Genomic DNA, 15,837 nt, shown 5'->3' with positions numbered 1-15,837 from the left:
TGTGCCATTTGCTGGGGTGAGTCAGAGAAAGCCTCACCTACCAAGTAGGACATAGTCACTCCAATTTTCTTAGCAAGGAATCTAAGGCCCTCTGTGGTATGACTAACTTTGGCCTGTCTTTTCTGCCACTTTTCCTCTTTCACTCCATACTCCAGCCTGGGGGAGCTATTATTTCCTGAGTATTCCATGAACTTCCACATCTTCAAAATGCAGCTTCAGGAACTCCAGGTTCTTGAATCCTCCCTTACTCCACAGGCAATGTAAATTATTCCTCCTTTTAACTAACATATATCACAGTAGCTTTTAACTAACATATATCACAGAGCTATCACTCTGTGGTTTTAGTATATAAAGTCATTGTTGCTCTGGATAACATATGTGAATGAAAATAACACAGTGGGAAGAATACTTCAGTTTGAATGTGAAACTTGGGGTTTTTCTTTTGGGTTCTGGGCTAAGTCAAATGAGTCAAACCTGCCCACTTCATAAGCATCACCTACACTTAGCCAAGGGAGATTTTGAAATGATCAGGACAAGGCTTATAAAAGTAAGACTGCTAATTCCTTTCCTTATCCCTGTTTCTCCCATCTTCCCTCACTCCAATCTCGCCAAGGAAGAGACACGTTGCAAACCTGGGGACTGGAGCAGTAAGAAAGGTGAGAGGACTTAACCTGAGAAGTTTGAGAGTGCTGAGAGAAAATTATGTAAATTTATAGGAGAGTCGGGAGCATTTGTAGAATAAAGGGGAAATTCAGATTGAAGGGATGGGTTATAAACAGGATTGCTATGGTTTATAAACAGGGTCTCCTTTAATGCTGTGATTCTTTGGTACTTTATTTTGGATTGTTTGACTTATGCCTTTTGTTGTGTGTTTGTTTAATTAATCTATGTGCAGAAAATAAACCACATAGGGCCATAGCATTTATTAGAAAGATGTATTGTGATGTATGCTAAATTTGTATTGGGCATTGCTTCTATCTTCATTCATTTCCTTTTGACATTTCAGAACTCATAAAGCATCCAGGTTAGTTAAGCATATTATTTATCCCCTTTCCCTCAGATACTAGATGCCAAGCATGCTATTCTAAAAGTCCAGACCTTGCCTTAGCCAGTTTTCTCAGTGGGTAGAGCATCATCCCGTGGATTGAAAGGTCCTGCCTTCAATTCTGGTCAAGGTTATGTACCAGTTGCAGCTTGATCCCTGGCCCTGATCTGGGCACATGTGGGAGGCAACCAACCAATCAATGTGTCTCTCTCACATCAATGTTTCTCTCTGTCTCTTCCTCTCCTTTCCACTCTCTCTAAAAATCAATGGAAAATATCCTCAGGTGAGGATTAACAAAAAATTAAGTCTAGACCTTTTCCTACCTTTTAACTATATAAAAACATCACCATACTGGATCCAACTCCAATAAAGCCCTATACTCAGCTAGTAGCTAATAATGGATTAAATAATATACATAAATTCTCAGTAATGTTATAGCTAATAATCTGTTACCCTTTTCAGATGGAGCATATATTCTATTTAAGTGAATACAAGTCTTCAGCCTCTCATTTGTTCAATCATTCAAATAAACATTTATTGAGAACTTTGAGATGGTCCTGAAGATGCAATTAAATTGTAAGAATTACAAGTATGCTGGAAGATTGTCAGGGGACAAATTTTGGGGCAGTGAGGAATTTAAGCACATATTGGATATTATTACATAGGTGGGAAATTCTATTTTCTATGCTTAGTACTCACCTTAAGCATTACTATGGTGTATCTCAGTTTCTTTTTCTGTTAAATCCAGTGACATTTGTCATCACTTTTACAATTCTCATTTAAAAAATCGCACAAAATAGCTCATCAGTATGGGCTCTATTGCCTTCTCAGAAATGTGACTCAAATCTCATCTGTATGTTTCCAGTGTTAATCAACAATCCAAATGTTGACTCAGCCATTATAACTGTCACACTTCCAAGTGGGAGGATATAAAATTTATATGCAGGAAACAAGGCATCTCTACCACCCAAGCCAGTCCCTCAGGACTGGTATGTTCCTGATATCTAGGCAAGTTGCCCTCCAGTATCTACTCTACCATCACTAACTCATGCAGGTACATGAGAGGTATCAAAATCACCAATCTTGAGAGCTTTAGCACCGAGGTCAGGTTTTAGAACTACGGCCACATGTAATGGCTATGGTATGGAAAGATTAGTTTCTTCATGAGTTTTTTATGGCTCCATAATTGGCATATCATATCTAACTTGATTCACTCAAAAACCTTATAATTTTTAAATTTTGTAAAATATATTTTTATTGATTTCAGAGAGAAAGGGATAGAGAGGGAGATAGATAGAAACATCAATGATGAGGAGAATCATTGATTGGCTGCCTCCTGCATGCCCCACACTGGGAATCCAGCCCACAATCTGGGCAGTGCCCTTGATCAGAATTGAACCTGGGACCCTTCAGTCCTCAGGCTGACGTTCTATCCATTGAGCCGAACCGGCTAGGGTGAAAAACCTTATAAACTTTAAAAGAGCTTGATTGCAGACTCATTTTACAGGTGAGCAAATGGAGAATCAGGAAGAGTAAGAGGCTTGCACGAGTTCACACTTTGTAAAGTAGTACAAATGCCCCAACTGCTACTAAACTTCCTGTAGCATTTGACAATAGCATTGACTACTAGTATCTCCTTCCTGAAATTCCCTCCTCCATGGATGTTTGGCTCTCCTGGGTCTTCTCCAACTTTGAGACTTCCTTTTCTCTTCTTCAGCTTTATAGACTGAAAACTGGAGTCCTTGGCCTTTTTTCATTTTTGTTCTGCCCCAGTGACTTTCAAACTGTAGTGTCACAGAATCACCTGCAGGGTTTATTAGAACATGGATTTCTCAGCCCCATCCCCAAAGTTTCTAATTCAGTACATCTGGAATGGGGCCTGAAAGTTGACTTTTCTAACAGGCTTCCAGGTAGTGCTGCTGGTGGTGGTCTGAAGATTACAGTGTGAGAGCCACCGCTCTATTTTCTTTCACTAGGTAAACTCATCTCTTACCTTGGCTTCAAATGTTATCATAGTGTGGATGATTTCTGGTACATATCCAGTAGCCTCAATGGTTTTCGTACATCTCAAAGTCAGCATACCATGAAGATGTATTCCTTCTTTTCTTTTCCCTCACTCTCTGCCTCCCTTTCTACTTTTTTTTTTTTTTGCAGTTAATATTGTTTTATTAAATGATAATAACTACAGGCAGAGTTAGATTTACTTTCATTTTTCTCTGATCCCCCCCCCCAACTTCCCTGTCTAAGTAATGCAGGTGTTTCTCAGGTCTAGAGAGGGACTCTTCACAATGCCAAACCCCTACTCCCAACCTAATATTTTAAAAAAGATGCCATTGACATTGTTATCTTATATGCCACTAAGGAAGGAGAACACCATGCAGAATGTGTGTTCTTAGGCGACCTTTTCTAAGGGAAGGGAAAAATAAATGTCACGCAGGAAGACACAGTAAGATATTTCAATCTTGGTACTGGGTAGGGGGGAAGAAACCCCTCATGAGATTTTCTGCTCTGAGAATTGAATAAAAAATTCTATTGCTTTACTAATTTATATCCCATAAAATCCCTGTCTTAAGTTTAGTATATATTTTTTAATTTTTTTCTTTATTGATTAAGGTATTACATATGTGTCCTTATCCCCCCCATTGCCCCCTTATCCCCTACCCATTTATGCCCTCACCCTCCCCGCCCCCCGTGTCTATGTCCATTGGTTATGCTTATATGCATGCATACAAGTCCTTTGGTTGGTTGATCTTAAGTTTAGTATATTTACACAATTACGCAACCATCAGTAAAATCTAATTTGAAAACATTTTATCACCTGAAAAAGAAATCTTGTGCCTTTTTTTCCACCCCCAACCCTAGGCAACTACTAATCTAATGTCTGTCTCTATAGACATTTCATAAAAAGAGAATAATAGGTGTTCCTTTGTGTCTGGTTTTCGAGGTTCATCCATGTTGTGCCCCAGACTGTGAGGAGCCCAGTCTAGTGGATTGTAAGATGAAAGGCAATGCGGAGAAGAACCAAGGCACTTAGCTAGTAGCCAGCACTAATTTCCACCTACCCTCTGCTCTGCCATCAGATAAATGCAGCTGCATGTGACCCCAGGTGGTATCAGGAAGAGAAACACTCAGGCAGCCCATAGAATCTTTTAAAAGTTTATTAAAATATTGTTTTAAGTGACTTAATTTTCCAGTGGCTTGTTATGTAGTTGAAAACTGACATGTTCTTCACCCATCAGGGAGAACGTGGCCATTCTGCACACACAGCAGGTACAGATTAGCACTTGGACTCCAGGCCTGCACTTTGCTTAAGCTCTGTGACAGAGCCATAATGAACAGTGTAAACTGCCTTTCCTGTTCACATCAAAGTCAGCTATAAGCAGAGTCAATATTCAGTTCTGACAAACCCTTTCTCATCCTATGGCACAAACCCATTTCTGCCTCTGTGTATCTTTTAAGGCTTTGGGGAATGACGGGGCCAGAAGTAAGATACTAAAGGTTGGCAACTGCCTTCAAATGTTGTATGTAAATACAGAAGGGTACAGCTACTGCTATTTTGTATCTTGTGTAGCCAAATACCTATTATCCACAATGGAAGGCTGAGCTAGCATGGTTGAACCAAATTCAGTAAACTAAACTTTCATTTTCTGAAATGGTGAGAAGTGAACTTCTCATTGGCTTTAAGTAAATTCCCAGATCTGGAACTAACTAGCTATGTATGATGAGCAAGTTAACCTCTTTAAACCGTGAGTTACCTTATCTGTAAAAATGGGATAACTGATACTATGTTGCATAACGGGGAGATGTTTTTTTACCTTAGTTATGCAAAAGAGCACCCCAGGGCAGCGCCTGACACCATGGCGACTAGGGACAGTACAGTGCCATGGTTATGTATGCAGGTTCTAGCTGTATAACTTGGGTGGATTAATCTCTCAAAGCCTCGCTCATCTCACTGTAAAATGGGAATAATGACAACAGTTGTTGTGAGGCTTAAATGAACACATGCTTAGGATAGTAGCTGAAATACTGAAAGGAGCTCAATAATGGTTAGCCAGTTAATAGTGGTACATGATAGTGCCCTTCCTTATCTCCTTCGTCAAAGATAAGCCTCAAATTGATCATTTAGAGTTTTCTTTCCTTTTTCCATTGTTTTGTCAGAGGCACTACTCTTAAGAAGTTGGCAAAAAGAAAAAAAATTCAATAATCTCCAAAATAAGGTGGAAAAATTATAAAGATCACTGACAAATGCAACAAGTTTTTACTAGATGCCAGTATTGAGTGAGGTACAGTTAGATACACTAGGATCTCATTTGCTCTATCTGGTATCAAATAGCAAAGCTTAGGAAATTATCATCCAGTTGATGGCCTCACTAACATATTTAATTTGTAGTTATATTTCCTAGAAGAAGTTTTATGCCCGTGTATCTCCCAAGATGCAATAGGGCATCTACTTGCTATTTAGATCCAGGCATGCAGTGTGACACTAGGGTCAAAGTAGAAAGGAAGCAAAATAAAATAAGGTTCATAAGGATAATAATTTTATAAGAACTAATATGGCCCAGGGGTAAATTGCACAAATACCCAGTAGTAAGAATTTCATATTCAAATCAGCATTGCAGATACAGAATTAAAATGGAATTGTGTGATTCCATTTGCCAATCTGCAAACTAAGAAGGATTATTCAATTTTCCTGATTGGTCAATACATTTAATAATTACAGTAACTACAGAGTTCTTTTGTACATGACTCTGTTAATGACCGATTTGCCAGTCCTCTCCCTTTTCACTCAGCAAAAAGAACATGAACAGTAAGGACAACATTTAGAGAAACAAGACCTGATGTTTGGTATAACTTGATTCCTTAGACACAGCAACGCATTCTTATATGTTACAAGAGGCCCAGTGCACGAAATTCGTGCACTCAGGAGTGGAGGGTCCCTCAGCCTGGCCTGCACCCTCTCTCCGGTAGCCCTCGGGGGATGTCCGTCAGTCGGACATCCTTAGCCCTGCCACGGAGGCTGGAGAGGCTGCGCTCACCAGCCATGAGCCCGGCTTCTGGCACACTGACCACGAGGGAGCAGCTCTTGCGTTGAGCATCTGCCCCCTGGTGGTAAGTGCACGTCATAGTGACTGGTCATTCCGCCATTTGGTTGATTTGCATATTAGCTTTTTATTATATAGGATTACATTATCATCAAGTGCATCAGGTAAGAGATTAGGTGCTTTGTAGCCCAAATATAAATATCAACATCAGGCAAGAGTTTATGGCAGTTAAGAACCTGGTTCCAATCAGAACAGAATTCCTTTTAAAATACTGGCTCCCTTTGGATCACAATTGCCCTTTTGAATGTAAATGCTGGTCTCTCAGATTTGCAGAGAAACAGCAAAAGGGGCTCACCCAAGATCATAATCACCGTTCAACCTATAGCTGAGAGGTAAAGAGTTTGATAACTCAATATTCTGCTTCTTGGTAATGTTAGAAAAATAATTTAACATCAACATCACCAATAAATACTCCACCACTTTCCAATAATGAAATCTTAGCTTGTATCTTCAGCACCCAGCATGCACTCATTTGCTGATGGAAAAGAAAACCCTCATCTGTACAAAGATAAGTGTGATTAGATTTGACTAGAATAAAATCTTTATTGGCTCCACATGAAATTATATCTTAACTTGCTTACTTACACAAAAACGATGTCCAATGTCAAAAAACATACTTCTCTAGAACTATTGGAATTAGTCTCAGAAGAGCTCATTTAATTGATGTTAGATCTTTCTCAGTTTATTCTGTGGCATCTCCCAATTATGCATGAAGCTTGCAACACACTTGTGTAGTCAATCAGTTCCTTTGGTCTTTGTTTAAGACCCAGAGAGAAGATAGAAGTGGATTGAGATTTTTTTAAAAAAAGAGTTTTGTATATGTTCATGTAGTGGATACATTCAAGACATAAAGATGAGACAGAAAGAGCACTTATGCAACAAAGCAAGTGTGTGTGTGATCTGGTTTAAGTTAGCTCATATCCCTGAGCCTTGATGTTCTCATCTTTGAGACAAATACATCCTAGAATCTTTCTGGTTCCTTCTGCTCCAGTGTTCTACAGTTTGGTTCTGATTTAATAGATGCACAACCTGAAACACTACAACATTTTGCTGGAGGTTGATCAGTCATTAGCAAAACAGAAGCCAAAAAATGTTCCACTTCTTATTCCACATCTATACTTTGGGCAGAAGCTCACAGAGAGCTGGGCTCTAAAAAGGCCCAAGTGGCCCGGCCAGAGTGGCTCAGCAGTTGAGCGCTGACTCAGGAATCAAGAGGTCACCAGTTTGATTTCTAGTCTGGGCACATGCATGGGTTGTGGCCTCGATCCCTAGGAGAGGCAGTCAATTAATGAGTCTCATCCCTGATATTTCTCTTTCTCTCTCCCTTCCTTTCTCTAAAAATCAATAAAAACGTATTTTTTAATAAAAGTAGAGGGAAAATTGCAATATAAGCGTCCATTTTAAGAAAATAAAAAGGCCCAAGTGAAATTCTCATTTTTGGCTGGAGCCATGTCTGTATGTAACTTTAATGGTGTCTAGGTTTAAATGCCAGAGTATTTTTTGTTTTGTGGTTTTTTGTTGTTGCTTTTTTGTGTGTGGTTTTTTTGTTGTTGTTGTTTTTTTTTTACTGACACTGTAACTAGAATCACCTGGTAAACTTTATTTTATGGTGCCTGACTTCCACACCCAGAGATTGTATTGAATTGGCCTAGATACAGCCCGGTCATCGGAATTCTTATAAGCTCTCCAGGTAATTCTAACCTGAGAAAATGGGTACAATTATTGGCATTCAGAAGTGATTCTTAAACTGCTGCTAAATCCGTCACCTGGAGGTATTATTACAGGTTGCTGGGTGCCCTACTGTTTCTGAGTCAATAGGTCTCGGTTAAGCCCCCAAATTTGCTTTTCTAGCAAGTTCTCAGGCGATGCTGATGCTTTTAACCAGACCTCAGTTTGAGAACCACTGCCAGTGAGGAAGTACCACTGATCATGGCACCTGAAGACATGAGTTTACATCTTGATACTGTTATTACCACCTATGCAATCTTAGGAAAGTAATTTTATTCTCTTTTCTTTAGTGTCTTTATAACAATACTTAGATCCCAGAGTTGTGAGGCATGAACAATTAGTGTTACCTATCAGGGTTTAGTACAGTACCTGGCACAAATGCAGTAACAAATATTAATCTCCCTTTTCATTACGCATGACGAGAGGGTATGATTAATTAAATTAACAGCACAGATTAAAACTTGGCAGGAAAAGGAAATAGACGATTGAAGCAAACAATGTCTTATTAGGATTATATGTATAAGATAGAATGAGTAGTTCAGGTAGTAGGAATGATACAATCTATAAAGTGGCAGGAATATTCAATTCAATTCATAGAGCATGGATTTTTTTTTTAAAAGACCTACAATGGATTCTGACATCTTATCTATGATAATGTAGTCTTCTAGAGAATGAGAAATAAAAATATAGCACACCTGCCTAAAATGTCAATATATTTATCTTTAGATGCTATTTAAATCCAGGGAAAACCAAAATTATTAAAACACATCAGAATCCCTATTATCAACCAAAGCTAAACTTCTACCAGCGGTGGGATAGGTGTTCTCTTTATTTATATATACCAACAAATAAAAAACCAAAAAGAGCTTTCCTTCCTGCTTGCCCCTTTGCTTCGTTTGGTATGTGTGTCTCAGGTCCTCTCACGAGTTAATGTGCACACCCTGAGGTGAACCCTAGGAGGCCAGCAGGCCCCTACGGAAGTGAAACGGCTACACACACACTCCAGGTGCAGGGAGGACCCCGAGGCTGAGCCCCCACAGTGGGCGGGTGGGGGTGAGAACTGGAATACTGTTAGTGTTTCTCTGAGGAATGTACAAATGCCAAGCGTCTAGGTGACCAGTTCAGGTTTAAAGGCGTAAGTCACATCAGGATTGTTTAAAGCAAGTTTCTCCCTACAGGAATAGTTGGCCCAGAGGCAAGGTCTTACTGGGATTTTTATTTTAAAAAGCCTTCCCTTTCCACTCTGGCCTCATGTTATTATGCAATGGCTTTCTTTTTCTGAATACCTTAAAAAAGTGTGATGGCTGCATTGTGTTGTGCCAGGTACCATTTCTTTTATTATTGTGTTCAACTCTTACTTAACCTGATAACTAGACTGTGAGCTCCTCAAGGGTCCTTAACTTGTTCCCTTCCTCCATGGAACGCTCTCAGTGATGGTTGCTCAGTTCTGTTCCCTTTTGCTGTCTGCACTGTACATTTGACACCAAACTTACATTGCCCTGACTATGCAAATTCCCTTTTTATGTATATAGGTTTGGTTCCCAACTGGAACCAAAAAAACCTTTAGGATAGAGGCAATATGTATTTTCTTTCTTTGTAAAAGTGTTGTAACAAAGCTGATGTCCAATCAACATTTGTAAAATACTTGTTAGATCATCTATGCCAAAAAATAGACACAACTGATTGCCCGAGGGGGAAGTCCTCACATTCTTGTTGTCAAGATTGTATGTATAAGGCCTATAGTCTAGCTGATATGTTTGGAAGATGAAACTGTTTTTCTTAAAGCCAGAAAATTAGTCTTGGTTCAGCTCTCCTTAATGTTTTAAGGCCACCCTTCAATACCACTTCCACAGGATGGTTCCCACCTCATTATTAACCTCAGTATTCCACAGCATCCATTCATCTGCATCTTGCTCTCAAGGTTTCCCTATGAAAGTTCCCTCCCCCCTAAAACAAACACAACTCATTTCTTCCCCTTCCCTGCAAAATGGTTCATTCATTAAAACCATAACCAGTGTTTCGTGTGTTTTTTTTTCAAAAAAAAAAAAAAAAATTACAAACTAGCAATCCAAACTCTCTAAACGGAACTGAATCAGAAGCAAAGCTGGTTTCATGCCCACCCGGCCAAGAGCAGTTCTCTCGCTCAGAGTTTGCCTGTTATTAGCGCTGGGGGACGTGTTGGCAGCTTGGGGATTCAGGCACCACCTTGGAGGCACTACTTTTTCCTTTGTGGAGTTTTCACTGGGTTGTTTTGTCCCCATCACTACAGCTCTGACCACAATCATTCCAGCTGATCCTTTCACAGGCTGTGAGGTATCCAAAAAGTCACTAAGGTAGGCTGGAGATTGGTAAGATTTATCTCTAAACCTCAAAGGTTTTCCAACAGATTGACTTGCGCAAAGCTGGATTATGGCATTTTGCCTCAACTTCACCTTAAGTGTTATGAGAAATAAGAATTCTAAGGTTTTAAACTAGTTGCTTCAGTTTTCCTTCCTTTTTCTTATGACTCAAACTGGGCATCCTGTCAGGCTCACTCTCTCTCTTACTCCCTCAATTAAGATCACCCCTTCCACCAGAAATCTAGAAACCAGAGCAGATTTCTACCTCTTTAACTCTCCATAAGGCTTCACTATTATACTATGACTATATATATATATATATATATATATATATATATATATATATATATTTGTCTTCTAAAAAGTAAAAATCGTCTCATTGTATTTTGTTTGATATAGGCACCCAAGTATGTCATTAGAAAGTAAATAAAGGCCAAAAAATTTCCCAAGGAAGATCATTAGAAAGAAAAATCCTCTCTTCCTCTTATATCGCACAGCTGGCCTTTGAGGCAAGCCAGCTAAGAAAACAGGTATCACCATGGTGACGGGAAGACTGGACTTTTCCCTCTTTGGTTGTAGCTGATTCTATTGGCGGTCCTAGTAAAACATATGACTCCTCATTTGTCCTAAGCAAGTCTTTCTTCAGCTTTCCTTCAAACAATGCCTCTACTCTCCCATCAGAATACGAGGACTTGAAGATTTTGAAGAGCCAGGTTCTGGTTGGGAAGCAGTCTCTTTAAATCATGTGTGAGCTATGCAGAGAGAGGGCAAGAGACGGGAGAATGGCAGGGGAGGAGGAGGAGAGAAAGGAAGAAATGTTCTCTTCATCAGGAGCACTGGAAGGAAGCGAGCTGTTCAAAGTTGTTGCCGGTATCGCATGAAGGCCCAGGCTGCCACCATGGTGAGGGCAAACAGGGGCACCAGCACCACAGGCATGGGAATGCCGCTCGGCTCCCCTTCGCCTCGATGTCCTAGGGGCCCATTTTGCACCTGTAACTGGAAGGGAAAGAAAAATGTTAACTCTGGTGACCAGTGTGTGTTTCCCACAACTGAAAGGTCCGGGCTGACACATGACCTGGGTCTGTCAAAGCTGCAAATCCAAGCACTATCTAGCAGAGAGTATATGTCAGTATCACTGACTCTTTGGAAACAAAAGAAGGCTGATGGGGAGACATTTGCTTTTTCTGTGCTACTGACCTACAGGGACCCCCGGAAATAAGCCAGATAACCTCTTTCTGCTTTTGTACGGCCTCCACCAAGCTCTATGTGTCTCATCTCAGGAAATGAAGATATGAGATGAAGTCTACTGATCCTACAGGAAACCTGAAAATTATTGGGTGGGACAGGGGAGATGTCCATCTTCCTAGAATGTTTACTTAGGAAGATTATCCAGTCATGAGAGTGCAATAAGAGCAGAGCTGAGCAATGTTATTTAAATTATCTGTTATCTAAGCATAAATTGCACAAGGTGTAATTCCATTATTTTCAACTCAAAAGGCACCCCACTCCCTCCTAAGATGAGGTTGTGTCCTTCCTCCCCTATTTTGTAACACTGGACACAGATAAAGGTGGAACCTGTATGGAATGGAGGCAAACAGAATCAGAGGTAACAAAGTGAAAAGAAATCATATCCAAGCATCAATTTAAGAGAGAACAACTTTAAAGACACATTGAACCTGTGTTGCATATGCCCCCAAAATCTTTGCTATGGGAGGAATTATGTCTACAGGCTTCTCTTCCCATCATTCACATTATAAGACACTAGGAACTAAGAAGTGGATACAGGGATAGGTGCTGTCTTGACTGAATTCTGAATTCCATTTCCATTTTCCTGGAGCTCAACTTTGAGCACCAGAGCTTTGGTCAGGAGAGTTACCAAGTTGATAAGCAAAGTGTTCATGGAGGTGCCAGGGAAAAGCACCCAGTGAGTAGGTATCAGAAAACCTACCAGCTTTGTACTTAGAGTTTTATAAACAAGAATGTCCAATGGCAGATACATGTTTTCCTTCCCCACTAAAAAAATTGACTGTGGTTGTATACCCCCCCCCCACCCCATTTATTTCAATTTGGTTGTCAAGCTTTATCTTTAAAACTAGGACCTGGGTTGCAAAAATACTGTTACAAATGTCCTTTGATGATAAGCAGAGTTCCAGAAGACACCTGCCAGACAAGCTCTTCAAAAGAGTGGGAGTGGAAGGAAAAAAATCCAAACACACCATTGAAGATTACACCACAGGGCTCATTCACAATGGCACAAAAGCCTGGGGCCAGGTGCTGGCTGCAACGGATACAACACCTACCCTGTGCTGTACTCTCAGGGATACAGCGTAGCCTGCATTACGAAAGAGGTTTACAGCATCCTGGTGCAGCAGGTTCTTTAGGTCTTGGCCATTTACCTGTCGAAAACAGCAAGAAAAAGTAGTAAGAGTTAGAATGTAAACTCTCTGAAGTCAAAGATTTACTTTCATATGATCAAACATTTAAAAAACAACTCCTACAGAGCAAATTCCAAGGTTTAGGAGAATGAATAACGTCACTGAGAACTAACTCAATGTAACACTTTTCATTTTCAAAGCTACGGTTTCCTAAAACTGAGTTCCACGGACCATTTGAAGAGCACTTAAGTTTAAATTAACAAGAACAAAAACCGGTAGTCTTGGCCTGGCCGGCGTGGCTCAGTGGTTAGGCGTCAACCTGTGAACCAGGCAGTCACGATTCAATTCCTGGTCAGGCCATACACCCAGGTTGTGGGCTCGATCCCCAGTAGGGGGCATGCAGGAGGCAGCCAATCAATGATTCTCTCTCATCATTGATGTCTCTCTCTCTCTCTCTCTCTCTCTCTTTCTCTGTCTCTCTCTCTCTCCCTCCCTTCTTCTCTGAAATCAATAAATAAAAAATGTTAAAAAATAAATATTTTGCCGAAACCGGTTTGGCTCAGTGGATAGAGCGTCGGCCTGCGGACTGAAAGGTCCCGGGTTCGATTCCGGTCAAGGGCATGTACGTTGGTTGCGGGCACATCCCCAGTAGGAGTGTGCAGGAGGCAGCTGGTCGATGTTTCTCTCTCATCGATGTTTCTAACTCTCTATCCCTCTCCCTTTCTCTCTGTAAAAAATCAATAAAATATATTAAAAAAAAAAATAAAAATAAATAAATAAATAAATATTTTTTAAAAAGGTAGTCTCTTTCTTCTTAGCTCCTATGGCCTATCTCATTTGGACACCTGCAACTTTACTGTATTTGTATGTCTTTCATGAGCATCAGTCTGACTTCCTACAGCTAGCATGGTCTCCCGGGTTTATTTCTAACCCCTGGCATTGTTTGCTTCATCTCTAGAAATATAATTACATGAAACTCTCCCACAATTTATTTTGATGTGGTACAAAATCTCCTGGCCCATTCTATTGGTCTTGTTCTACTGTGAACAATTTCCCTTAATTCCATTGATACTCCTATCCTCCTCAAGTTTCTGTGATGATCCAAACTCCTAAACAATGTTTCACGGTAGGTCAGTCCTACCTACCACTCAGGGGTGAGAGATGTGAAGTGCTACTGGTATTACTACTTTCAGTGTCAGGAGTGACTCTGGCCACAGTGATATCTATCCATGCTGCACTCAGTGACACAGCATAGCCTACCTTATGCAAGAGCTACATATCTTTTGTACATGTTAGTGTCAACGGCAACAGCAGCAAAAATACCTAATATATTTACTTGATAGGTTCTGTGCTATATGCTTTACATTATGAATTATCTAATTTAATTCTCACAATAATCCTATGAGGTAGACACTATTTTTATCTTGTTTTTCACAGATGAAGAGACTGAAGCCTAGCAAGGTTAGGGAATGTAACCCAAAGGCATAGTAAGTGTGGAAGCCAGGGCTAGTGTGTTTAAATACCAGAAGGAAGACTGAAGTGCCCTGCATTTTACTGCTCCTTCTGCACTATTCCTCTGCTTTGACTCACCAACTATTCTCTGCTCAGCTGAAGCTCAGGTCATTGACTTATTCAAACCTCTCACCTTCCTTGTCACAGTGTTCCTTCTCCAGAGGTTCAGAATAGTCCTTCCACTCTATCTCCTGCCAATATCCTTGGTGAATTCATCTACCAACAGTTTGGCCTTCCCGAATTAATAGTTTCTAGCTCTATTACATATTAGTCACCAAGTGCCATAAGCCTTGGACTTCAACACTGGGCAGTGAATTCCAGTCACCAAGTCTTACAGCCCCTTTCAACCTTGAGACTGCCTCCTCTGTTTTGCAGTTCTTTCCTGTCTTAGTTCTTAAACTATTCCTTTCCTAATTCCTTTCTCCTTCTTTCCTTCTTAAGGCAAGTAAATATTCCTCAATGTCAGTTGTCTTTTGTCTTCTTATTTTTTTCTCCCATGTGATTATTCACAATTTCAACAGTAATCTGCAAGACAACTCCAAAATTTGTATCCCGCCCTAGCTGGTTTGGTTCAGTGGATAGAGCATCAGCCTGCAGACTGAAGGGTACCAGGTTCAATTCCAGTCAAGGGCACATGCCCAGGTTGTGGGCTCGATCCCCAGCACGGGGCATGCAGGAGGCAGCCAAGCAATGATTCTCTTGCATCATTGATGTTTCTCTCTCTCCCTCTCCCGTCCTCTCTGAAATTAATAAAAAAATATATTTAAAAAAATTGTATCCCTACTTCTATTTCTGGATTTACCTATTTCCTGCTGGGTACCTGCACTTGGATGTTCTGTTAGACCCCACTCAACATTTCCAAAGCCTCTTTATTATTTCCCGCAAAACCGGACTATCCCAACTTTCTTTTATTGCCACTACCATCCTTTCAGACTAAATTTTTGATAATAGTTTTAAACTCTCTCCACTCTGTCAATCTTCACATACAATATATTGGCAAATCCTGTAGTTTTACACAATGACATTCCTCATATGCTATTATTTTGTCTGGTACCTCTCTCTTTAGACTGTGGATACTTTTAGTTGAACTACTGTAATCACCTTCTCTCTGACTTATTTTCCTCTAGGTCCTCCCCCGTACTACCCTATTCAAACACTATGTCCCCAGACCAATCTTTCTAAAGTATAATTCTGTTTATACTACTTCATGGCTCAAAAACAAAAACAGAAGTTGAAGCAGGGGAGGAAAGTATGCATGCCTGATTTCTCATTCTGATATGCAAAGTCCTACCTTTGGAACCTACTTTCCCAATTTAATCTCGCATTACTCCCTATCACGTATCCTATGCTCTAGCTAAATCACATAACTCATTACTCTGAGACAAAAAAAACAACAACATATATTCTTACTTTCATACCTGTGCTTAAGCTATATCTACTATCTAAATACCCTTTCCTCTTAAAAAATTCTACTTATCTTCTAAGATTGATCTTAAATAGGATCAGTCCTGGTACCCATAGTGTAGAAATGAATACAAGGTTTTCTAATTGATGGACTTTGATTTCATGCTACTAAACCATATTCTGATCATATCTTTTTTTTACATATGCCACAGGGAAAAATTTCCAGATGTCTCAATGACTCAATTTTTTTTTTAGTTAATTCCTGGGGAAAGACTGTTGATTGTAGTGAGAATACTCACTTAACTAATTTAGCCTGTGATAACTGTATTTCT

At 40.0% G+C, this 15,837-nt stretch overlaps 1 protein-coding gene across 1 annotated transcript in view; it reads right to left on the bottom strand.

The window, feature by feature from the left end:
- Positions 1–6,676: 6,676 nt before the first annotated feature.
- Positions 6,677–15,837, bottom strand: part of SYNJ2BP (synaptojanin 2 binding protein) — a 32,107-nt gene continuing 22,946 nt past the window's right edge. Inside the window, exons 3-4 of the mRNA XM_070417317.1 lie at positions 12,515–12,610; positions 6,677–11,210 (exon numbers count right to left, since the gene is read on the bottom strand). Of these exons, the coding sequence (XP_070273418.1) occupies positions 11,070–11,210; positions 12,515–12,610 (237 nt within the window). The 3' untranslated portion in view covers positions 6,677–11,069. The remainder of the gene's footprint in view (positions 11,211–12,514; positions 12,611–15,837) is intronic.

The sequence above is a fragment of the Myotis yumanensis genome, unplaced genomic scaffold (assembly GCF_028538775.1).
Source record: "Myotis yumanensis isolate MYYU_CA2020_CCGP unplaced genomic scaffold, mMyoYum1.0.hap1 SCAF_1, whole genome shotgun sequence".
Lineage (NCBI taxonomy): Eukaryota > Metazoa > Chordata > Mammalia > Chiroptera > Vespertilionidae > Myotis > Myotis yumanensis.
This window is presented reverse-complemented; position numbering and strand designations above follow the sequence as displayed.